The following is a 26,544-nucleotide window of genomic DNA, read 5'->3' as shown; positions in this document are numbered from 1 at the left end:
GCATGAGAGACGAGCATTTGCATAGCAGGAGAGGCGGGCATTTGCATAGCAGGAGAGGCGGGCATTTGCATAGCAGGAGAGGCGGGCATTTGCATAGCAGGAGAGGCGGGCATTTGCATAGCAGGAGAGGCGGGCATTTGCACAGCATGAGAGACGGGCATTTGCACAGCTTGAGAGACGAGCATTTGCATAGCAGGAGAGACGAGCATTTGCATAGCAGGAGAGGCGGGCATTTGCATAGCAAGAGAGGCGGGCATTTGCATAGCAGGAGAGGCGGGCATTTGCACAGCAGGAGAGACGGGAATTTGCACAGCAGGAGAGACGGGAATTTGCACAGCAGGAGAGACGGGCATTTGCACAGCAGGAGAGGCGGGCATTTGCACAGCAGGAGAGGCGGGCATTTGCATAGCGGGAGAGGCGGGCATTTGCATAGCGGGAGAGGCGGGCATTTGCATAGCGGGAGAGGCGGGCATTTGCACAGCAGGAGAGGCGGGCACTTGCATAAAGCTGAGTACACACTAAACGATGTGTGTACCCAGCGATGATTTGTTGTTCGGATATGTCGGAATCTACCAAATCGTTAAAGATATCGTGTAGTGTGTACCAAGTATTAGAGACGTACATTACATTTGCATAATAAACAAGTATATGTCTGTTTAAAAAAAAAAAATTAAACAAAACCAAAACAAAGTTTATGGACGATTGCAACTTTAAATTATCTTGGAAAAATACATGGGGCTAAATGTAATAGCCTGTGATTTGCAGGAGCCAATGCGATTCCAGTGAGAGAGACCATAGATTTAAAACAGCAATTAGTTTAAAGGCAAAACCAAGTTGCAAATATTAGATTTGGCCCATGGCCCTGCTTCTAGAGTTATCTACTGCAACTGTTCCAGGCAGTTCAATGAATGGAGTGGAGAGCGAAACCATCAGCAAAAATTGTTCTCATCAGGCCCCTATAAAAGGAGATGGCCTCATGGTTAGTATTCTATATCATAAACGACAAAGCGTGTCTGTCTGTTTGTCCTTTATGAACGCCCAGAGTTTTGGTCCTAGCTCCACCAAATTTAGCCTGGTGGTGTAGTTTAACCAGGATTAGATTTTTGCCTAGGGCTACACACTGTCACACAATCCCTCAAAATTGAGACGCTCTTAAATTACACAGGTTCCAGGGCTGGATCCAGTGGAAATTGTCAGTCTGCCAAAAACCTGTGTGAAAGCTACATAAGTATCCTTTTAACCTCACAGTCTGAGTAAACTTTATGACTCTTGCAGGTTCATATTAAATCCATAGTTAGTCATTGTTAAAGTGACCATATATATTAGTCAGCCCTCTGTGTTAGCATGCAAGGGTGTAACTAGAACTTTGTGGGCCACATAGCAAGATCTTATAAGGGACCCCCCAGAGGTAAAAAAAAGACACAGAGCCCATTTATGTTATGCCACACGGAGCCCATTTATGTTATGCCACACAGTAGTGCCCCTTATACACATTATGCCATGCAGTATTAGTGCCCCTTATACATTATGCCACACAGTAATGCCTCTTAAACATTATGCCACACAGTAATGCCCTTTAAAGATTATGCCACATAGTATTAGTGCCCAATATAACACATTATTCCATACAATAGTAGTGCCCCTAACACAGAATAATTTGCCTTATAACATTATGCCACACAGTAATGCCCCTTACCCAATATGCCCCCGCATCAGCAACTCCCGTGTCCCTCCAGCAGCCCCTCGCCTCCCCCTGTGTGCCATCAGCAGCCAGCAGGTATAGATTTGATGCCGGGCCACCAGCTAATTACAGCTGGTGTATCGTCAGACATGGACAGACAGTGGCGGTGCAATTTGAATCTGGTGCCGGTTGCGAGCCAATCAGAGCTTGTGGACCGGCAGCCAAACAGGAGCTGCCACCACTGATTGGCTGCTGGTCCACAAGCTCTATTGCCTCATGATTGGTGGTGCTGTCTCTCCATGTCTGCCTGCCGATGTGCCAGCTGTAATCACCTGGCGAGCCGGCACCAAATCAACACCGATGACACCCGGGCCCCCCTCGGTGGCCCTGACTGGACCGGCCCACCTTGTGTGTGTGACTGGGTCAGGGGGAGCGGCGGGCCACAGTGGTAGCTCGGGCACCATAGCAGCTGCACCCCTTGCACCCACGGTAGTTACACCACTGTTTGTTTGCATGTTAGCTAACAGTGGGGTCCTTTTCAGGATCAATGGAATGGGGTTATAAGCGAGGACAATGTAAACAAATAAAGGCTGCAGGCGTACTTCAGGGTCCATTCTTCTACCTGGGCAACGCCGGGTATCCCAGCTAGTCGTTAATATTGGAGTGGAATACAAGGCCTCTAGTGCACCACGTGGTCTCTGTGGACTGCAGCCTTTATTGTATCTGGATTCTGCACAGTAGATCGCTGACATTGCACCTGGAACCACTAAGTTGTGATCTATGTCTAATAAAATCATGTATTACATCAATGTACATGCTTACTCAGAGCTAACAAGATTGGTTCACGGCCTGTGCCATTGGTTACTATGGGGACCAGAGAGGTGTGATTTAACCAGTTATCTTTGGGGAAAGAACACCTGTAACAAAGCATGCACTACAGCCAGGTCCAATAACAGCTCCCAACTGCCCATTTTAAACTTGACATTTTTCCCCAGTGTAATTCCCTCGACTAAAGGTACCCATACAGCTGCGACGGATCGCCGCGATGTTGCAATCGGATTGGAAATGCTGACCGGCGGCCATCGATGTTCCGCGATCCGTCGCAGGATCGGTGAAATTTTAAATGTTAAATTTCACCGATGTGCCAATCACGATCAAAAAATGATAGTGATTGGCACATCGGTAAAATTTAACATGTAAAATTTCACCGATCCTGAGACGGATCACAGAACATCGATGGCTGTGACATGCTGGATTTCACCGACCTTGTGATGCTGGGTTGCAGGATCGCTACATCTTGGCAATCCGTCACAGATGTATGGAGGACCTTTTAGCCTGAGCCTCTCAAATAGTGCAGGTTTAAATTAGCGTACAGGCCAGCGCACTAATACATTACAAGACTTTGTGCTCCATGCATTGCACACAATAGGGGACCATTTTGTCAGTATTTCCAAGACGAAATCCAAGTGAAAAAGGGCAGAAATACTGTCTTGGAATGGAAGCAAAGGCCCCATTGCTTCAAAAATAGCATTGCTAACCACTGTGCCACCACATGCTATTAAGCTCCCCTATTTAGTCCCAGAACTAGAGTACTCAGCGCCGTGCCCCCATAATGCTTCTGCTACTCTCATAAACACAAGCCGGACTAATCAGGAACAGGTCTGCTATCTTGCTTCAATAATCTCCTTTGTAGGAAAATTATGTATAAATAGGCTTACCATGCTATCCCTTTAAAGTGGGACATTCATGAATTACACAGGTTTTGTGGCTGATTAAAACCAGGTGAAATGTAGGCTTGAAGTCAGCCAGCCACAGAGCCTATGTAATTCATGAGTGTCCCGGGTTAATGGTATGAATTCCTATTAATCTTTATACCCTAAAGTTGCTATTTAGCGTTGCAAGTCGCACAAGAAATAATTGCTTTCCAGACTTTGAGTGTTGTTCCAAAGCACAAAATCTTATTATTATATAAAAAGCATTCAGTTACACGCCTTGATCTAAACACAATTTAGTGCAAAAGATTATACATATACAAGGTACAATCGATACATACGCATGCGCTCTGGATCCAGATTTCCCGGCATCAAATGTGAAACCTCCGCCAACAGAAAGAAAAAGATGACTAACTACCAGATATAGAATGCTTGCATATATACCCTTACAGAGATAGGCAATACAATAGAACGAGTTGGCATAATATCATTGGTTCTTCCTCCTGGTTCTTCTGTTACGATACAGTTCATAGGTCAGATTGTATTGTAATAGTTCAGCCCTCCAACAGCTCTTTGTGTGCATTGTGTGGAGTTTGTATATTCTCCCTGTGCTTGCGTGGGTTTCCTCCGGGTACTCCGGTTTCCTCCCACACTCCAAAAATATACTGGTAGGTTAATTGGCTCCCAACAAAAATTAACCCTAGTGTGTATGTGTGTGAGCATGTGTTAGGGAATATAGAGTGTAAGCTCCACTGGGGCAGGGATTAATGTGAATGGCCAAATATTCTCTGTAAAGCGCTGCGGAATATGTGTGCGCTATATAAATAACTGGTAATAATAATAATAATTTTCCAGCCGAAGAACAAGTCTAAACTGGCTAATAAACATTGCATTACAGAGTACATTTCAATGCCTATCTCTCTATGATCCATAACTTGCAAACGTATGTTGCGATTTCCTTGCCAATGGAACCGGAAATCTGCAAATAAACAGTGGTTTCGAATGGCACCAAACATAGTCTACTTATTATGTACTAAACCTTAGATACCAAATATATGTATTTCACAATAGACTTGATAACATATAAAACCTTTAATATTAACCTTACTGCTAGGGAACCTTTTGTGTAAGTATGCAATGTGTCATGTGTGGGGATATTAAGAAAAGACGCTAGTATGCGTTGTGCTTCTACGTGTTTGTGGAGTACACCATGGTACGTGCTTTGCCGGGTTGTTCATATTATATGTAGTGATAAATGTACGTATTGTTTTTGTCAGGACTTTTAACAGCACAATGCTAAATAACAACATAGCGCCGTATATTACTGATACTGTGTGGGAGTCGCAAAATAGCGCTGTATAGCCATTCGCAAAATGGCATCGTGCAGATTTTGATTTTACAATTTAGGTCTCAGCCAACCATCCAGCTTCGACAATGGATAGTATGGTAAGCCTATGTGTAAACCTCTATAGATGCTGCCATTAGCTATCAAATATGTCTATGTCCTAAATCTTCATTACAACTTTACTACAGGAAATGTGCCCAAGGGGTGAGGACATCTGTAAATATAACAGTATTGTGACACTGAAAGGAAACGTAAAGTTCTCCTTTTTGGCCATTTGGAGTACTGTATACAGAATACAGCTGGTGATCCAAAATTATATCTCTCTGCCATTTAGGAGTTGTCCTAAGCAGTTTATTTACATTTCCCCCTACATATACATATTTAAGCACCCGTGTGTTGGGTTGAATGCCACTGTTTGAGAGCAGAAGTATAACACAGTGAATGAACAGCTGCCAACATAGTTCCACCATGTTCCCTCCCCCCTACCAGAACTGAACAATGGCTCACAGATTTGACGTACTAAAGGCCCACATACACCTGCCGTCGGATTGCGCGACCCTGCGTTCGGATCGGAAATGCCGTCCGGCGGCCATCAATGTTCTGCGTTCCGTTGCAGGATCGGTGAAATCTGCTATGTTAAATTTCACCGATGTGCCAATCACGATCAGATTTTGATCGTGATCGGTAAATCGGTGAAATCCAACATGTTGGATTTCACCGATCTTGCGATGCTGGGTTAACATCTCAGGAATCCATCACAGATGTATGGGGGTCATAATTGGAAAACTGCCCATAGGCACGTGTTTGATTTCTTCTAGGGCAATCCGTCAATTACACCTATATGCTAATCCCAATATAATGTTTGTAATATATGTTTTAGATTGTGCTGCAGAACATATGTACATGCATTGTTACATGAATTCGACTGTGAACTGTGCAGGATCAGGTGCTATTCCAGTTTGGTTCTGTTTTATGCAGTGCTATAATGCAACATAAAGCCACCATTCTGTAAAGCTGCATATCCACTAGACGATTGCTCCCTGTACAATATCGTCAAAAGATTTTCCCTTGAAATTCCCCTGAACATATGATCATACAGCCTGTACGATTTGTAAACGATATTGTGTACTTCAAATTGAGTGACAGATTTTTCTTGGGGGGTGTATACTAGGCTAATGTTTCTTGAGGGGTGGACAGGGCTTTCATGAGGGAATAAATAAGCGGTGGCCATTTTAATCATTGCATTTATGCTCTGTGGCTAGTTTGGTTGGTTTATACCTGCTGAACGCTGTTGCATTGCTAATTTGCTCTGGTTTGTTTTTGGCTTGTCTTTAAACAAACTGCTTATTTTTGCTCATCATGGATCCTTATGGCTATCGTGTGATGACAGCATATGCTGGAGTTGTTTTGTTGGCTGATGGGGAGAGGTCCGAGAAGAGTTCACTCGTGCTGGACCAAGGAGTGGCTGCTGCAGAGGGATTCTCTCTCGCACATGCCACTGCTTGCCGAAATCCGAGAGAACAACCCGGATGACTTTCGGAATTTTCTACGTATGGATGATGTCACCTTTCGGGAGTTGCTGAGTCTGGTGACTTCCTACATCCAGAGGCAGGATTCCAAGATGCCGAGGACCATACCCCCTGAGGAGAGGCTCATCGCAACCCTGAGGTACCGTGCAACTGGAAGATCCCTGGCTGATTTGAAGTTCGGCAGCCTCATTTCTGCACAAACTTTGGACGCATCACTCCAGAGACATGCCGAGCCTTATTTACTGTCCTGAAGCCTCTGTATTTTAAGGTACTTACAAATTTTGCAGACACTGTCAATGATATACGCTGCACCACATTGTACGCCCCTTAAGTTATATGATAACTGTCCTTATGATAGACACTGCTGCACCCCACGGTATGCCCCTTAAGTGTAATGTGCTAACTGTCCTTCTGATGGACGCTGCACCCCACTGTACGCCCCTTAAGTGTAATGTGCTAACTGTCCTTCTGATGGACGCTGCACCCCACTACGCCCCTTAAGAATATTTTGTTAGCTGTCCTTATGATAGACACTGCTGCACCCCACTGTACGCCCCTTAAGTGTAATGTGCTAACTGTCCTTCTGATGGACGCTGCACCCCACTGTATGCCCCTTAAGAATATTTTGTTAGCTGTCCTTATGATAGATGCTGCTGCACCCCACTGTACACCCCTTAAGTGTTCTATGATGATAAACGCTGCTGCACCCCACGGTACACCCCTTAAGTGCAATATGCTAACTGTCCTCATGATAGACGCTGCTGCACTCCACTGTACGACCACTTAAGAATATTTTGTTAGCTGTCCTTATGATAGACGCTGCTGCACTCCACTGTACGACCACTTAAGAATATTTTGTTAGCTGTCCTTATGATAGACACTGCTGCACCCCACTGTATGACCCCTTAAGAATAGTTTGTTAGCTGTCCTTATGATAAGACACTACTGCACCCCACTGTACACCGCCCTTAAGTGCAAACTGTCCTTATGATAGACGCTGCTGCACCCTACTGTACACCCCTTAAGAATATTTTGTTAGCTGTCCTTATGATAGACACTGCTGCACCCCACGGTATGCCCCTTAAGTGTAATGTGCTAACTGTCCTTCTGATGGACGCTGCACCCCACTGTACGCCCCTTAAGTGTAATGTGCTAACTGTCCTTCTGATGGACGCTGCACCCCACTGTATGCCCCTTAAGAATATTTTGTTAGCTGTCCTTATGATAGATGCTGCTGCACCCCACTGTACACCCCTTAAGTGCAATATGCTAACTGTCCTCATGATAGACGCTGCTGCACTCCACTGTACGACCACTTAAGAATATTTTGTTAGCTGTCCTTATGATAGACGCTGCTGCACCCTACTGTACACCTCTTAAGAATATTTTGTTAGCTGTCCTTATGATAGACGCTGCTGCACCCCACTGTACACATCTTAAGAATATTTTGTTAGCTGTCCTTATGGTAGACGCTGCTGCACCCCACTGTACACCCCCTTAAGTGCTAACTGTCCTTATGGTAGATGCTGCTGCACCCCACTATACGCCTCTTAAGAATATTTTGTTAGCTGACCTTATGCATTTCTTATGCTTTGCCCAAATGTAAACCGCATAGTAAATATAAAATTATTATAAATCTTAATATGTTCTCAAATAGTATATTCCCACAAAATGTATATTTGTTAATGCTACTATAACAAATATACAAAGATATCAAAAACAAAAAAACCTATCTTCTGTATTTATTTATATATTTTTTTTAGTTTCCATCTTCCATTGAAGAATGGCAAACTGTTGCTGAAGAATTCGAGGCAAAATGGAATTTCCCGAATTGCGGAGGGGCAGTCGACGGGAAACGTTCGCATTATACCACCCCACAGTGGTTCCCTATATTTTAACTACAAGGGCTATTTTAGTGTAGTCTGACGGTGGATCTTTCAAGGACACTGTGATTTATGAAAGAATGATATCCGGAAACCTACACTTACCACCGGCATCCCAGTGCAAACAATTTGTTGGGAATGAGGCATTCGCTTTACACGAACATGTGATGAAGCCCTTTCCACAAAGGGGTTTAACTAATAAAAAATTATTTTCAATTATCGACTGTTCTGGGCTAGGCGTATATTTGGGATAATGAGTATCAGATTCCGGATTTTCTATACTCCGATCAATTTAAGAGTGGATAAAATTGACTGGATAGTAATGGCCTGCTGTGCTCCATAACATGCTTCCCAGGAAATCATCACAGCAAAGGGCACTATCTTCATCCCATGACCACATAGAGGACCGTCCAATGTGGACATCTCTGTCTTCTACACCTTTTCCCTCAGCCTACTCTACACGTGCAAAGGAAGTAAGGAATGAGGACATGGCCTTTTCAATGGCGTGGGTACAGTTCCTTGGCCAGGAAATTGCATTTCCTAATATTTGGCACGTTTCCTTGTAGCTTTAATAAAATTTCTTAGATTTATCTTGCAAAAAAAATAGTTTTTTTTATTTTAAAAATAGTATATGTATATGTACAAGTTCTGTTATTTGTTAACACCAAAAATTTACCAACACTTCACATAATATACGGCACCTGGCCGTTTGCCGGGAGGACCGAGGCCAGAGTCTGCGTAGGTGCACGCAGACTTCCTGGCCTCACATGCTGCCAGGACCCGGGAAGCTTTCGCTCAGGAACATCGGCAACAATCGCAACCGATGGTCGCGATTGTACCAATGGTGACCCAGGCTGCGACCTCGGTAGCAGCGCTGGAATAACGTGAATGCAGCAAGGAGGTGTGTGACACCTCCTTTTGCATTTTGAATGCACAGAATTGCGCAGCCGCTGGTGTGCGGCTGAGCAACTCCGTCCATCTCTGAATCAGGCTCATAGTCTGCACGCTAGCCCTCTCCAAACTCCACATGATGGGTACTTTCTGTCTTTATTCTTATGACACAAAATGAACCTCAAAAGTTATGATTATTAGGGGTCTATGTACTAATAATCGCGGCACTGCCGCAATTATTATGTATCCATCTCGCCGGGAATATTTTCACTTTTAATGAAAATATCCCAGCTATGTACTAAGGGAAACTCTCAGGGACAGTGGCTGCGGTAACCGCTGTCCCCGCAAGTTATATCCCCGGCTTTAGGATTAGCTGACACTGCGCATGCGCACAGAGGCCCTCATTCAGAGCCGCTCGCTATTTGCGGTCGTTCGTTCTAAAACAAGGGGTGGCTATTCAAATGAACCGTTCGCTAATTGCGGTCTGTTCACGCCTCTAAGTCTGAACGAGCGAGCAAAACATGCGGTTGTAATTTTGAAAAATACGCCCCCTTGCCGCTCGCACCATACGTCATGTCCGCTATTTATTAGATTATTCGAGTACATCGAACAGCGTATGAACTGCTCGCTATTCTTGTGGCTGGTTTTTTCAACCGCTATTTTGCGAGCAGTTTGGAGTAAAAAAAAACCAAGGGACGTGGTCAATGACGCTGCTGTATTAATTATGCACTCCCTTAAAATGCCCGTTTTGACCTTTAAGCACGCCTGCAATCTAATTCCACACCCCCGTTTTCAAGCACCTTCCCCTGTTACCACCCACATACGCCTCCTGTCACTCATATTAGCAGGCATTCGCTATTTAGCGAACAAACGATTTTCAGCCGCACTGACTGGTTCGCGCATGCGTATTACAATCCGTACACATGCGCAGTTGTGCGAACATCGCTCAGTGCGAACGAGTGGCCGCTTACGAGCGGCTCTGAATCAGGCCCAGAGTCAGCTTCCGGGGCCAGACGGGCTGAGGGGGAGGGATTGATAGATCTCTCTCCTGCCGCTGGAGCCCTCATATGCTAACAGTAGTTCACACCATCTGAAGATGGAGTAAACTACCACTGCTAAACTCCGAAAAGCTTTGCTTTTTGGAGTTTAGTTCATAGGGGGGGTAGAGCATAGTCCCCATTGACAATAATGGGGACTGTGATCTGAAGTGCTATTTAGAACTTTGCTGGAGATTTCTGTGAAATCTCCAGCACTGTGCCATTAGTACATAATAGATACAGTTATACAGAAACTGCAGTTTCTGTATCATTTTATGTAAAAATCAGCTGGATACATAGGCCCCTAAGAGTCTACTATTTATATCAGAATATTTAAAATTTTTAATATATAGAATGAATAATCATCTAAAACCATCTAGACCTAGGATCACGTAAAACAGTAACACAACCCCCTTTCCCCTTATATGACTTTAAAACACTACCATTTAAAAATATAATAAATAATTTCAATGAAAACACAACACAAGAGATGTAAAATTTTAAATATATTTTTATATTATAAAACTTTCCTGGATAGGATTCATCGATTAATACCAGACCAATGAGTGCCTCATGAGTAAGGAATACCCAAATATAAAAAAAAAATCAGGCACTGAAATGAATTATAATATACAGTCGAGACCATTTACAGTGATGCTAACATAACCAAGATAAAGGCAAAGAAACAGAATTTTGAAACAGTGTTTATGTTAAGCGCACAAGAAGTATACATAAGTCATGGCACTATGTACATACTCAAGGACATTCTTGAGAAAAAAAACAAAGAAAAAGGAGTGACAAATTTATAAAACACTAAAAAAAAAAAAGGACAATAAATAAATTACAAATTATAAAAATCTTCTTCGGCCTGTAGGGTGGTTTGTGTACTCATCCATGCTGAGTGCACACTACTCCTGGATGTGCTGGGAAAGGGAGATGCTGTTGGTGGGCTGCCCGATGGTTGATAGGTGAGGGGGTGTGACAGAGGAGGAATTGGCATATGGAGATACGCTGGTCTATGGATATTGCCAGAGGACAATGGCGTGGGTTGCGCTATAGTATATGACCCTAAATTACTATGCTCATCCAATTTTCCTTGATGAGCAAGTTTTATAGAGTTATATATTATGCGCTTGAAATTAAGCAGCTGGTTTGGAGCCATGCTGTCCATTTCGTGGCCGACATTCATGCCAAAAACCTGATTTGCACTCCGGGGATTCTGTAAACCTCCTCAGCGTGTTTCAAAGATTTGTCACTCCTTGACGGTCCAGAGGCTGGAATCTTGGAAACCGCCCTCCGCTTCTTGGCGGGTGCTTGCGAGGACAGCCTCTCTTTTTCAGACTTCACGACCTCTGTGGGCTCGCTGGATGAAGGGTCAGGATCCACGTCCAGAACTTCCACCTTGGAAAGATGAAAAAAAAAAAAAACTTTAAAAAACAAACAAAAAAAAAAAACTTACCATACAGTGGCTTTGAAGACAATAAAAAATGGAAAACTGTCAAAAGTGGGAGTCAGTTGAGAAATTTTTACAGTAAAACAATCAAGCAGAACAAAACTAATGTTTAGAATTGTTTAATTGCTTACCTGTTCCTGACTCTCCAAATCCTCGACGAGGTCCTCTAACACCTCCGGTTCCAGCGAGCACCGCGACTTTCTCTTTGGTCCTTTCTCAAGAACAAAGGTGAGCAGGTCATAGTACCATAACTCCGGCTTTTGGACTTCATCTGCACCTGCTCCCGAATGTTGTGACTTCAGATACTTCTTGTGCTCCTTCAGGAACACTGGGCCTGATCCAGACCCACTCGCTAAGATGCATACTCTCGCCGTTGTCGATGGTATGCAGTGTGTATGCATTGTGCGCATGCATTGCAGTGCGCATACCTTAGCGAATGTTCACAATGCATTCGCTCGCTGCACATAGACAGCCCAGCAGAGTGAGTGACAGGAGAAGCTGTTTGTAGTTGGTAACAGGGGCTGGCCATTAAAAACGGGAGTGGAGGTGCAAACGCAGGAGTGCCTGAGCATCTCAACGGCGTTTTAGAGGTGTGCATAATTATAACACAGCATCATAGTACACGCCACCTGGCTTGTTTTTACACTGAAGTGCTCGCAGTGCTTGTGGCAGAGTATGGTCAACCTCAAGTGCTGCGTTCGCATCCGATGTACCGATGGTTGCATACACTTCCTGGACATGACGTGCACAAGTGGGCATCTTAAAACAGCTTGGTGGGTATCTGCATACACTATGTGATCGCGTTCTAAGAAATACTGGGTGTGCTAATGCATTGCTGTGCGGTAGCACTGCCTACGCAAATTGCATACACATCGTGCGAGCGATCACATCTAGCGAGTGGCTCTGAATCAGGCCCACTGTTCTCAAATTCTGGATCTTTGCCTTCACCCAGTCAATGTCAGTATCACTTTCTTGGTCTCCACTGTATAATACCAGTTTATTCAGTGCCTGATTCTTTTAGTCACGGTTTGAGTATTCCTTACTCAACACCTTCCAGAGGCACTCATTGGCCTGGTACAACTTGATGAATCCTGTCCAAAAATCCCTGGATAGTGTACCGGCCATGTCTGCAAGGAAAAAACATAAAATAATTTATTCTAAACAAACATAACAAAAAAAAAAACAGCAGTACCCCCAGAGTGCCCCTTATGCAGTGCCCCCAGTTGTGCTCCTTATGCAGTGCCAGCAGTGTGCCTCTTATGCGGTACCCCCAGAGTGTCCCTTATGCAGTGCCAGCAGTGTGTCCCTTATGCAGTGCCAGCAGTGTGTCCCTTATGCAGTACCCCCAGAGTGCCCCTTATGCAGTGCCAGCAGTATGCCCCTTATGCAGTACCCCCAGAGTGCACCTTATGCAGTGCCAGCAGTGTGTCCATTATGCTGTACCCCCAGAATGCCCCTTATGCAGTACCCCCAGAGTGCCCCTTATGCAGTACCCCCAGTTGTGCCCCTTATGCACATGAAGAATTTCAGCCTGCACACGTACAACGTGAAATTGTGGCTTATGTTGCATTAGAAGACTGATATTTTGCATACTCTTTGCATGGAGTATAAGGAAATAAGTTTCCTGGCTACAGCTGACTTGTAAACCATATTGTTCCTCATGTTGTTGGCTGCGTTCTGCAGGAATTATGGTAATAGGCAATTGGTAAATAATTAGTATGTCAGGAAGTTGTAGTACATGAGTCTACATTCAACAAGCTACAGTAAGACCATGATTACATTTTATACTTAATAATATTTGATTCATATGGGGGGAATTCAACTAGCCGCGAGTTTACCCGTTCTGAGACGCAGACTTCCTGGCCTCAGCTAAGGAGCTGTGAGGGCCAATCTGAGTAACCCCAGGACTCAGATGGCCGATGGTCTTACAGATGATCCCTTGCTGCATCTTAGGACACAAAACTCGGATATGCAGTGCTGTCAGGAGGCGTCATTTTCTCCTCTCCTGCAAAGACGCAGCAGCGAGGTGATCTGCATCCATCTCTGAATCAGGCTCTTGGTATGGCCGAGGTGCAGGGTTGGACCATAATTGATGTGCTAATGAGGAACAGGCATTTTGTGGCTTTAGTGAATAAGCTCCAGTGTGTCAGTCACAGGTGCACTTTCACTACACGTCTCATCATCAAAAGAAAGAAAACTATAAGATTCTTCTACATATTAGCAATATTTTAATTTGCATAGTTTCCACTAATACCCCTTTTCCAAGAAAAACCTGGGTCTGACCCGGGATTTGGAACACTGGCCCTGATTGAGAGCCGGATGCTCTGACAGAGCGCTCGCGCTGAATCAGAGCCGTCCCTCTTAGTTTTTGGAGCGGCCTCGCTCGTATAGCTGTGGGTGACCACCCACAGCTATAGCGAGCGGCCAAAATGATGGTCGCGATGGTCAAGACCATCGCAACCATCGGGCTTGCGACGAGACCCTTGCGGTAGAGTCTCGTTGCCACAAGCCCTGGAGTGCTTTTGGCTCTATCAGAGCCAAAAGCACTCCCACTGACATCACTTGTGATGTCAGTGGGGCCAGCCCCAGATGGTAGGCGTTCCCATGGGAACGCCTCCGTCTGGGCAGCTACGCCTCCGGCACGCCCACCAAAGGGAGCGTGCTGTCACTCACCATCAACAGCATGCCCCCTTTGGTGCGAGGCCCATAACGATGGCTTGGCCGTCGTTATTCGGGTCTCGCGCATGCACACGACGGAGCCGCCTCCGTCGTGCGCATGCGCACTTGGCCAACATCGACACGCTTGCGAGTGCTCAGCGCTCACGAGCGGGTCTGAATTAGGCCCACTGTTCAAAGCCGGGTCAGACCCGGGATTTACCCCGTTCACACTGGATATTCCTGGGTGCACACAGGTCCAGTGCTAGCGCTTGGCGATGTCATCACCAAGCGCTGGAAACTCCTGCTCTTCCCTGAACACCAGACCGTGGCAGATCAGCGACCAGGGGAGTGTGTCCTTCGGTGTAGGGAGGGGGGGGTGTCGTTATGGGAGGCTGTGTGATGGCACAGCTGTCATTGTCATCGGGGACACGGGCAACAGAGAGGAGAGATTACAGCCTCCCCATATATAACGGGTTTGGGGTACAAACCTGAACGGTCCAGACCATACGGGGAGGCTGTAATCTCTCCCTCCCCGGTGACAGCTGTCACAGACGGCTTCCGGTTTCAGCCAATCAGCATGCTGTAAACTGGTCCTGGGCCGGATGACTCGGGTTTTACCTGAACAGTCTAGACCAGTGGTGGTGAACCCTGGCACTGCAGCTGCTGTGGGACTACATATCCCAGCATGCCCTGCCACAGTTTTAGCATTCCCTAATAGCAAAACTGGCAGTGCATGCTGGGATATGTAGTCCCACAGCAGGTGGAGTGCCAGGGTTCGCCACCACAGGTCTAGACCATACGGGTGGCTGTAATCTCTCCCTCCCCGGTGACAGCTGTCACAGACAGCTTCCGGCTTCAGCCAATCAGCATGCTGTAAACGGGTCCCGGGCCTGATGACCTGGGTTACTCGTTTACACTGAGCGGGACCCAGGTTTTACCCATGTAGAACCCTGCTCGGGACCTAGGATTTTTTCCTAGGACCCTTTTCCACTGATCTGCGGCCTGGGTTGACACGGCAATAACCCAGTTTTTTTTTTTGCGGGAGTGGAAAAGGGGTTTGAATCTTTGCCCAGTAATGGAATAAGTGGTGTTTAAACCCTGAATTGAACCATTGGTAGCAGAACATATTGTACATTAGAATATTCACTTTGGGGCTTGTTTTCCTTAGGGGCATTCTTTGTCTGAGACTTTAGAAATTAATGTCTGGTTGTATTTGATATGTGTCGTGACTCAGCAGACAGTCACTAGTCCTGCACGTGTAAGCACCACATATACAGCAAGATTAGTGCTGTGTCTTCATAAGCTTCCTGCGTCACGTGAGGCTCTAATGACATCTGTGTACCTAAGGCCAGCACCGTGCTGGTGACCTCTATCAGTCCCTGTCGTATATATATACACAACATGTACTGTAGGTCTATGGAGATGTGCTAGATCTGTGTTTGATTATCTATGTCTGTATAAGCCTTATAAGAAAAGCAGAAAGATCACTAGCAGCAATGAACAATAGATGTCTGTCTGAATAGCAAATGCTGCACACCACTGTATGTTTTGCCAACAGGTTTCAACAGATACAAATGATCATTATCTAGCTACCGTTTCTTTAATTTGACTAGCTCTACAGTGAGGCGCTGTTGCAGAGTGGAACACAAGTCATCTGTAAATGCTCCCATATTGCACACATGGAAATAAATTGCATATATTCGCCTGTACGGAGAGTTGTACGCAGCTCTGTGATCAGACCACCCCTATCCGTGCACCTGGTTTCTCGTAATCGTCGTGCGCACGTGCACTGGTCCTCTCTTTAGTGTAAAAGATTCATCTGAAAGCAGGCATAATTATGCGTACGCCCATCCCTATATAGGATTTCCAGCTGATAACGATAATGATACCACCGTCAACTGGAAAAAGCAAGTCCATATTTGCATAATTGTCAGTTTTTAAACAATCTGCATCCATTTTTACTGACACCGATTATTCGTATCTTCAGGCCTACACACAAACCAGACAACGTTGCTGTGGTTTTTTTCCCCATTGTATGCTGTGACTTGTATACAGGGCAGTCTCTATACAGGGTGTGACACTTTTCAAACTTCAAAATAAACAGTCACTCTCAGGTGGTTATGTATATGGTAACGGTTTATAGTGTATCATATGCTTTTATGTAAGCATTAAAATAACTGATCACCACAAAAATATGTCTGTCTATTTAAATATAAAAGTTACAGGACCTACCTGTGCACTATGTTGTTTTTCCGTAAACTATACACTACAGAAGTGATTCAATTATTTACAAAAATAGGTTAAGGAGAGCATATTGTTACAAGTAGTTACATTGTGCTTGGGCTATAGATATAGGTTCGAAATAAGACAATCAGTGAGTAGTGACTTTGATTCCCATTGATTAGAATTGATCGGGTTGGGTATGAAATACAGACCTCGGAAGCCCAACAGCTGAAGATTCCGATGGAGGCTGGTAAGTACCCTAACCCTCCCTTGGTGGTGCCAAACCCTAAACTTAAGCCACCCTGGGGAGGTGCCTAACCTCCCCCCCCGTGGTGCCTAACCCCTCCTCCCCGCAGCCTAACTCGCCCTGCCTATCCCCAAGTCCCCACAGGAGGTGCCTAAACTTTACCCCCCACGGCTAACACTTACCTGGCTCTGGTGTTTTACGATTGAGATGCCGCTGTCAGGATTCCGACGCCGGTATCCTAATCCGTGAGGGGATAGCGGCGTCGGCATTTTGCCCAGTGGCGTCATATCGACGGCCAGCATGTCGCCCGCCGGGATATGCACTACATCCCGAATTGATGACACATATATAAATTAGGCTTGCCATAATATCCCTTTGATCCGGGACACACACATGAAAGGTTGTGTGGCTGGTTAATTTCACCTGGTATTAATCATCCACAGAACCTGTGTAAATCATAGGTGTTCCTGATTGGGAGGTGGTCAAGAAGCCGACGGTCGAAATGCCGACCAACTGTGCACTCCCGGCAGGGGACTAATGATAGGTGTCGAAATCCCAACGCCTATCATTATCCACCCGCCAAAATCCCGACGCCCGGCATACTGAATGAAGGTGATACTGGCGTCACGAGCGGACAGCCGCGGGGGGGAGGGTTAGGTTTAGGGGCTCCCGGGTGGACTTACAGTTAGGGGAAGGGGGGTTAGGCACCCCTAATGGAGTGTTAGGGGGGGGTGGGGGGGGAGAGGGGAGGGTGACATAGCTTACCTCCGTCGGGACCTGCACTCTATAGCATGCTGGTGTTGGGATTTGAACCACGGGCTCACGTCCGACAGTCAATCATACCACACCCGCCTGTTTAAAAGGATATTATGGCACGCCTCTATTGGATATTAAATTGATGTGACTTAAGTTTACATCTGGCATGATTTTAGTGACATAATATAGGTACATCTTATAAGGTGTGTGAATTACTTATTAGCCCAGGTGACTGACACATGACTGCTCCAGTGGATATTTGACAATGAGTGAAAAGTTTTTTATTTTTAGGCTTAATACAGTATATACACATCAGCTCTTGGTACAGGTGTGGTGACCCCTTCTGCAAAACAATGTTAGGATTACAGTATAATATATTAAATGGTCATATGGTGACTGTATCATACATTTGTAGTGTCTCCACTGCTCTATCTAGTAAGGTTTTCTTTGAATAAAGTTTAAAATAAAATTAATATAACCAATTTGGTTGTGGTCATCATGGGCTTGAAGCTTGTGTGGACTGCAAGTCCCAGCATTTCCCTTTATATTCTTAGGTAAATAGCCTGCCTTAGCCCTATAATACATAAAACAGGGTTATATGGCATTTCAGGAGCTGTGGACTACAAGTCCCAAAATGCCCCTTTGTGGGCTATAAAATAGACAACAGATATTGTCCCCATTGCTCCCCAGGTATGTGAACTACATGTCACAGCATGTCCTTTTGTGGTACTCCCAGTTTAGCCGTCTATATTAAGAGCTTGCTTAAGTAATGTCTATACAGCGGCCGGTGTTAACTACTACTCCTGGCTAGAAGGGCATGCTGGGACTTGTAGTAGCCTGGGCACATTACTTGTGATGTTAATGCTGCACCAGGATCCCGTGTCTCAGCATCTGCCAGCTAGAAAAATGGTCGTCATCTTGCAGCATGACTGTGGTAGGTGTGTTATATGCAGTGTGAGCAGGGGGCTGGCTGCTGGGCTTCAGAGGATGTGTAAATGGTGCTTATTGCAGGCTACACACATGTGGGAACGGTTCCCATCCACCAGTGACTGTGTGTTATTTATGTGTCATTTCTACGGGTCTCAGACCAGTGCTGCTAACCCAGGGGCTCAGCATGAGGACCCAGCACCCCTCCCCTGGGCTGTGCAGTAGGCTGCCCTGCTGATGTAGATACTAAGCAGCCTGTGACTTCCTTGTAGAAGCCGGTGTGACGGTGGGTGGAGAGGCTGCTGCAAGCGAGCAGAGTGCAATGGGGAATGCTCAAAAAAAGTTTTCTCCGAAGAGAAGCAACGAGAAGGAGGATGTCAGCCAGACCCCCAGGCACAAGCCCAGCACCCAGAACGGGGTGAGGAAGGACTGCAGCAATGGGCAAGCTACCGGCCACCCTGAGCAGCCCAGCACCAAATCCCCAGGAGCTCGCACCAGCAGCCAGGAAGCAGAGTCCTCGCCCCTGCCCCTTCCTCTGGCGGCACAGCTGAAAGATCAGGGCAACCAGCTCTTTAAAAATGGCCAGTTCGGGGAGGCTGCAATCAAGTACTCTGAGGCCATAGACAATCTGCAGAGCACAGGTGAGTAAAGTCTGTTGTTCAGTAGCTGCAATCACAGTCATTGTAAATGGGAAGCCAAACAGTGCAGGCAGCAGTCACAGCAATAATGATGCATTTTCATTACAGTGCAGGCAGCAGTCACCACTGGTCACAGCAATATTAATGCATGCTCATTACAGTGCAGGCAGCAGCTGGGGATTACTGCAGCTTTTATTACCAATCTGCCCTTATGCTGTCTTATTTATGTCCCACCACCAGGTCTAGCACTGTAAGATTTAATATATATATAATAGATGTTTCCTCTTGTGGGTCCGCGCTGCCTGTCCTGTGCATACTGCAGTGGTGGCAGATTGTGCTGCAGTGCTACTTCTCATGCATCTCTGTAACACACCCCCAGGTGCAGAGGAGGCAGAACTGGGGGTCCTGTACTCCAACAGAGCAGCCTGTCACCTCAAGGATGGGAACTGTGCACAGTGTATTGAAGACTGCAACAAGTAAGTAAGATAATCAAAATAGTATTTACTGACTGCTAATGCACATTTCCAAAGGGTTAATTTCTTGTGCTGCTAAGAAGCACAGGACTGGATGTGTAATCACCCCAAGGTCTTCATGTGTTACAAGCTAACTGGGATCAAAGGTTGGATGGGTGTGAACAAGAATGTCTAATATCACTGTGTAACCACTTTACTGCATAACCCTGGTTTGCTACATTCCTGTATGCTTCCTCATTGTACATAGATGCTGCCAGTCACGGTTGTTAATGAGATTGGTATGGCAATGGCTGTTTAATTTGTCAGATTTCCTTGGATGTCACATGAGGGATTCCCAGCAGCGTTCCGTGAGGCATTGCTTTATACTAGTAAATAAATGGAAAGAGCTTGGTTTCTATTGGTCGTTTCGTAACCTGGAGAAAGTGCCAAAGAGCCCATTGTTTTGCACAAATCTGCCTATTTGTTCCACTCGCTTCATATTTTTTATTCCCCTAATGGGTCCAGCTGGAATTACGCATGGCAGAATAAATAACATAACTTTTATCGTCCACTCCATTGTCATGTTGGAACCCAAATCATTGCTAATTTACTTTACTCTCAAAATACTACTTGTGCAAGTTAAGGATTTTTATCCCATATAGGGCCATATTCAATATGGGGCGAAAAGTCCATTAACGGCGATAATTTATCGCTGATAATGTCAATTTCGCCTATTTCAATTATCCCCGTATTCAATTACAAAGACTTTTCGCGGCTGCGAAAAGTCTTTGTAAAATAACGGGGATAACTTTTCACCATGTTTTACATGGTGAAAAAAAGTGCAGAATTGGGGTTTAGGGGTGCAGGCTTAAAAAAAAAAAAAAAAAACCCTGCACCCCTGGGAATGACCAATAAAAAAAAATCAGGACATCCCCGAAAAATGTTTAATTTTGGGGTGTAAAAAAAAAAAAACTATATAGGGAACACAATTCAAAAATAGCTAAATTGATTCCAGAGGGGTTCCCTTATATGCGGCAGGTGTTTTCTTCATTGCAGGAGTAGCGGCAGGTGCATTTTTGCAGAATTTTTAAATATAATTTTAGGGACTTAAAAATATGCTTACGCCCATTTTCACGTACCCCAAATTTGATAGGAATAGTAATTTAAAAGAAAAAAAAAAAAATGTAAGTGCTATTCTTCATAGCCGCAAATATGCACCTGCCGCGGCTATTAGAAACCCCGACTTCCTTCACCGGGTAAAAATGGGGGTACCCATAGTGATCCCCCATGTCTAGACATCTTTAGGGGGGTCCCTGGAATATTTCCCGAAAATTCCCATTTTTTGGCGATACTTACCTTTCCGCCGGCTCTCGTTTTCGTTGATTTCTAATTGAATTCTGGGATAAAGCCGGCACGCGCCCGATATTTTATCCCCGGAAAACCTCCGATGTGGAGCGAAAAGTCCAGCACGGACTTGTCACTCCAAATTGAATACCCCCCTTAAACTATATAGGCCAAGATATAATCTTTGCTATCTGTAAGATGTAAGTCAAGCCATTTTACAGAGGGAAAGATCCTTGGTGACCCCTTGCTAAGCAGGTGATTCCCTCCCCCTCCTAAGTGCACACCTGGAATCACCACTGTCTGCCAAATTGAAATCTTATTTTTACATGTGGATGCAAAATGAGTCCCACACTAAATGCACCCAGCAACTCCCTTTAGAACAGTGGTTCTTAAACTCTGTCCTCAGGACCCCACACAGTTCACGTTTTGCAGGTTACCACACAGATGCACTCATTACTCACTGACAGTTTAAGCGATCCACAGGTGGAGATCATTATTTTACTTGTGATTCTGTGAGGATACCTGGAAAACATGCACTGTTTGGGGTCCTGAGGACAGCGTTTAAGAACCTGTGCTTTAGAAGATGCAAACCTATGCACTCACCACCTCCCCTGCCTTAGTGATGTTCATAGTAATTGTTTGGCTGCATTCTCATAATTAACTGGTTCAACCCTCAAAATGGCTACCTCCAACTGTTTGAAAGCAGCAGGTGCAATTCATCTCATGGTTTTCCACCAGCTGCACAGCTCCTGGTTGCTTATTCCTAGTGTAGAGGAAAGCTACCTGAGCACAATCACCTGGCTTGGAAAATTGTTGTAATGATGATTGACACTAGACTGCATTACCCTCTATATGATTCATTGCATAAGAGAAACTGGTTTGTCAATGCAATCACCTGGGGACCTGCCTCTAACATCAGCAATGATCTATATATTTTTTTTCTAATGTAGGTAACGGAATACCCAATAAAAACATGTTTAAAAAAGAAATGAAACCTATAATTAGCATTTTGTGAGTTTGTGTATTTCCTTCTCTAAAACCAGAGGCAAAGCATCCCTGCATTCACAAAATGTAAAATATCAAACGCCAGATTGTGCAAAGGTTTCTATTTTTTCATATTTGTGTCATCGTTTTCATAGGTGAGCTGGGCCAGTATAATATTGGGCCAGGCCCTGGTGTGCAATTCATGGCCACAACTGGTGAGACAATCGGAGGTTCTGTAACACAATCCGATTTCATGGGTAATATCTAGGGATGTGCAGGCTCGGATAGGTTCGAGTTTGCACGTTGAGTTCGGATTTTTCCCTCCAAAAAAACGGAACTCAGAAAGAGGCTAAACGTCATCTTACATGGACGAACATCATCATTCCTGGACAAAAGTCTCGCTGCGGCCCTACCTGTGCAGTTATGTAGGTATTGGTATATTGCCATAACCAGTAGACAGCCACTGGCAAATTGATTGATGTATGGTGCTGTCTATTCGCAAGTCAAAGGGCTCAATCTAATTGGCTGCAATGATCTCCTGGATGCGAGCCAATGCGGCAACAGCCGCAGTTTATGGCAGCCCGAACTCACGCAAAAGTAGGGGGTGCGAGATGCGGTACCATTGCCAGTGTTTTAATGCTATGGCAACTCTCACCCTTCGCGGATAATTGGATTGACCCCCAGAGTGTTGGTATTTCCCTGCTCGGATTGGTTGACTGCTGAACTATTTCCCGATTAGAGTGTAAGGAGCTGTGAGCTTGGTATGATGGTGTCCGCACAGCCAAAAATAGCTGTGCAGAGCATTGAGAGACATTTGGGACTGCAGGATGGGACATTTAGTTTGCCATCTTGACCTGCGTTCAGAGTTTTGTCACCAGCTGGTATTGGGGAGTTGATGGACTGTCTACAGATGTGTCCTCATACATCTAGACTCAATGGGCGGTATTCAATTGTTATAGCACGCCCGATCTTCTGTCTAAAGTGACGGGAGATCGTGGGGCGCTGTTTAATTGTTGCAGTTCTTTGTACTGATCGCGCCCAAAGTGGTCGGGTTTAGCCGCGTAAAGCAGCTACCCCCGACCAAAGTACTGGGTGCGACCGCGAAAAGTGATGTTTGGGCACCCAAACATGTCACTTTTCGCCCATTTCAGCTTGCACCCCACTGGGGCTGGGAGCTGCAATGGTGTGCCGGCAGCTGATCGCGCCCGACAGGAGGAACAATTGAATAGCTCCTGTTGGGCGCATACAGGGGCGCATCAATTGAATAACGGCCAATAAGCCACGCAGCGTGACTTGCCTGGCGTGAGTGGGCCGCCAGGTCCCATGCTACTTCGCTAGCATTGGGCGTCTTTTTTTTTTTTTTTGCTGAAGATTTGTCTAAGTTGCAGTGCGACGCAATTAGGAAGCACCAGCAGACACTGCTGATTAATGTGCGATGTGGCACTTGTATATCTGTGTGAACCTGAGTCTGTATATTAAGCACAACGGAACTCGGAATGAAAAAACCTGAGGCCGCTACATTGTAGCACTTCGTTTACAGATTAAGGGATTCAGTCACACACAGATATGCAAGTGTCACATTAATCAGCATTAATCAGTTGCATTGTGACTTAGACGCATTTTTGGCAAAACTAATACACAGACGCCTGGCACTAGAAGAGTGACGCGGGACCTGGAGAGCCGAGAGGGGCTTTTTACCGCGACTGCAGTAAAGCTGTGTAACTAAGGACACATCTGTACGTAACTTTTCTACCAGATGTCTGGGGTCTGATTAGTAAAGTCACCATAGGCCCAGGGTCTAGTAAAGCCATCAGAGTTCGGGGTATGTGTTTTACAATTGCTTCCTTAACTGTATTCACATTGATTAGTAGTCACTAATATGCATTGTGTTTTGACTAGTTGTCACTAGAATGGAATGCTATGTAGATTGTTTATTGGGCTACTCTCGTTGTATTTGAATCCATAGAATGCTCTCTGCATTGACTGCATTGCAAGGGCGGATTGGGCCGGTCCCGTTGTCCCCTCAGTGGCTGCCCTGCGCCCTTCACTCACCCCTGCCGCGATCAGAGCCGAGACAGACCACTTCTCTACGCATGCGTAGAGCTCACTGAAGCAAAATATAAATGGCCAACGGGGGAGCTGCTCCCATGCCCAGCACATCAGCTCCTCCCATGGGCCTGTGCGGAGCTCGTGAGTGACACCTCCCTCAAGGGTCCTCCTCCAGCAGCTGATGCCTGACCATGTCGTGTCTTGCAGAATGACAGGAGCAGTTGCGCTGGTAAGAGCAGGGGCGGCCGTGGCTCGTACTTGGAGTGTGTGAGTGTCTTCGTAGACTGGACTCTGATATAATAAACAGGCTCATGCTGTTTATACAAAGAATAGCTTACTGTATTTGTATAAAATGAGGTTATATATGGGGATGGTGTATTGGCAGCATACAGTGTACAATATTACTGTATAGTATATAAGGAGGGTGTATAATGTGCAGAATATAATAGTGGCATGTGTAGTATATAATGCATAGCATATATTGAGTGCATTGTGTACATAATATACTGAGTGCAAATCTAAAAAAAAATGAGGGTGTATAAAAAGTGCAGGACATTAAGTTATGTCCTGCACATTGCATACTTTATACATCCTCCTCATATTTTTTTTTTTTTTTTTTAGATTTGCGCTAATTATTATGTACACAATATGCTATACATTATATACTGTACGTGACGCCACTGAAGCTAACCCATCTGGTCTGATCGCACAGAAGAGCTACTATAGCACAAATTGCTGAAACCGTTTATGCTGGCTATGATAGAAAGGTGTCAGAACACACCGCGCATCGCAGACTGGTCAGAGTGCCCATGCCAGGGCGGTAAATAGGGTGGTGCGACATGTGCCATGGGACGGGACCGGAGGGCAGGGGGCGCTGTTCAGTGGCGCATGTCAATTTACTGTTTATAATCATTCTCACTTGTAGCTTCTGATTCTTTGATCCTCAGCGTCTCCTGGCCGCCCCTATATATTTTGTGGCTGACTCCCCCCTCCATGTGGCCACCTCCCCAAGCACCTTCAGTCACTTCCTCCCTCCTTTATTTAATGCACAGATTTAAAAATACTGTCATACCCTGGACTCGAACCCGCCACTGGAATTTGCTGCTTATACACTACAAGCAACACTTTCTATACCTTAAGCTAGTGATATACACGGCCTGCTCCAGCCATGTGCACAGCTGGTCTGATGGACAAATCCTGCTCCAGGTTCAGCTTCACCAATGCTTTGCTATATCTAGAGCTGGTGAGTTACTATAATGTAGGCACAGAAACAGACAAATCTCAGGTGCAAAACTCCAAATTATTAATATATAAATGCAATAAAATTTTGCAATCAATAGAGGTTTTTAGCATAATCATGGCCAAGGTTATGGGCCTACCCACCATATCCAGGTAACCTCTTTCGGGTAGGTCCCTAACATACTAGGGTTCAAATCCAGAGCGCAGGACCCCCCAAAACTGGCCCAGCCAAGCTGGCCCAGCCCACCCTTCCCTGTGTGTTTAATATATATGTACTTCACTTTTTTATTTTCATTCTTTATATGCAGCTGCTCCTAACTATCTCTTTACACTGCACTTTTCTTACTATGGTGGTGCCCTGGGGCAGCTTGGCTGGGCCAGTTTTGGGGGGTCCTGCGCTCTGGCTTTGAACCCTAGTATGTTAGGGACCTAACCGAAAGAGGTTACCTGGATATGGTGGGTAGGCCCATAACCTTGGCCATGATTATGCTAAAAACCTCTAGTGATTGCAAAATTTTATTGCATTTATATATTATTAATAATTTGGAGTTGTGCACCTGAGATTTGTCTGTTTCTGTGCCTGCGATTAGTCTCATCAGGTAGCACCTCCCATCATATATATATAGATGGATAGATAGATAGTCAGGTTGTGCAGTCCAGAAATCTTTCCCGAGTTACTATAATGTATAATTATCTTGTATCATCACTGCAGTCATTGGATTCACACTGTATTTGGCACCAACATCTGGATAACAGTGATACAAAGGGATTGATACCCCTTCATCATACTACAGGACAAATCAGATTTTTCATGCCCCTTCCCCATGGGGCCACACCCCTTTTTCAGGCACACATCTTATGTCCCTACTTGAAAAATGTGTGTGTGTGTGTGTGTCGGGAGAGGGGGAGCACAGCAAAATGCTCTTTCGGGCGGGCCCAGGGCACTAAAAAGACTAGTTATGGCTCTGACACATACTGACCCTGTCCACCGCTGAAGTGCCTACACTAAAGAAGGTGGCCTGGTGTGATGAATTATGTTTTCTTTTACATCATGTAGACGGCCGGGTGCGTTGTTTACCTATGGAAGAGATGGCACTAGGATGCACTATGGGAGGAGGCAAGCCGGCTGAGGCAGTGTGATGCCCTGGGAAATGTTTGGCCCTGGCATTCATGTGGATGTTACTTTGACACGTGCCACCTACCTCAACATTGCTGCATCAAAGTACACCTCTTCATGGCAACTGTATTCCCTGATGGCAGTGGCCTATGTCAGCAGGATAATGCACCCAGCTGCCACACTGCACACGTTGTAAGGTTCACTTTACTGGGGGTACTAACCTAAAGAATCCAGAAGATTCAATGTGCATAGAAAATTTAGATGTGGTGCACTAACCCGAATTCAGCCATTCTCATAACAGCACATCAGTGTTTCGGTCCTGATGTGGACCTTTGTCAAGATAACATATCCCATATAAATGCCACAAACCCACCCAAAC

At 45.3% G+C, this 26,544-nt stretch overlaps 1 protein-coding gene across 1 annotated transcript in view; it reads left to right on the top strand.

Moving 5' to 3' along the window:
- Positions 1–26,544, top strand: part of SPAG1 (sperm associated antigen 1) — a 120,506-nt gene that overhangs the window by 62,429 nt on the left and 31,533 nt on the right. Inside the window, exons 11-12 of the mRNA XM_088442685.1 lie at positions 18,615–18,983; positions 19,360–19,456. Of these exons, the coding sequence (XP_088298811.1) occupies positions 18,615–18,983; positions 19,360–19,456 (466 nt within the window). The remainder of the gene's footprint in view (positions 1–18,614; positions 18,984–19,359; positions 19,457–26,544) is intronic.

This window comes from Taudactylus pleione, unplaced genomic scaffold (assembly GCF_031769625.1).
Source record: "Taudactylus pleione unplaced genomic scaffold, aTauple2 ptg000314l, whole genome shotgun sequence".
Taxonomy (NCBI): domain Eukaryota; kingdom Metazoa; phylum Chordata; class Amphibia; order Anura; family Myobatrachidae; genus Taudactylus; species Taudactylus pleione.
The sequence above is the reverse complement of the archived record's forward strand: the minus strand, read 5'-3'. Positions and strand labels throughout refer to the sequence as shown.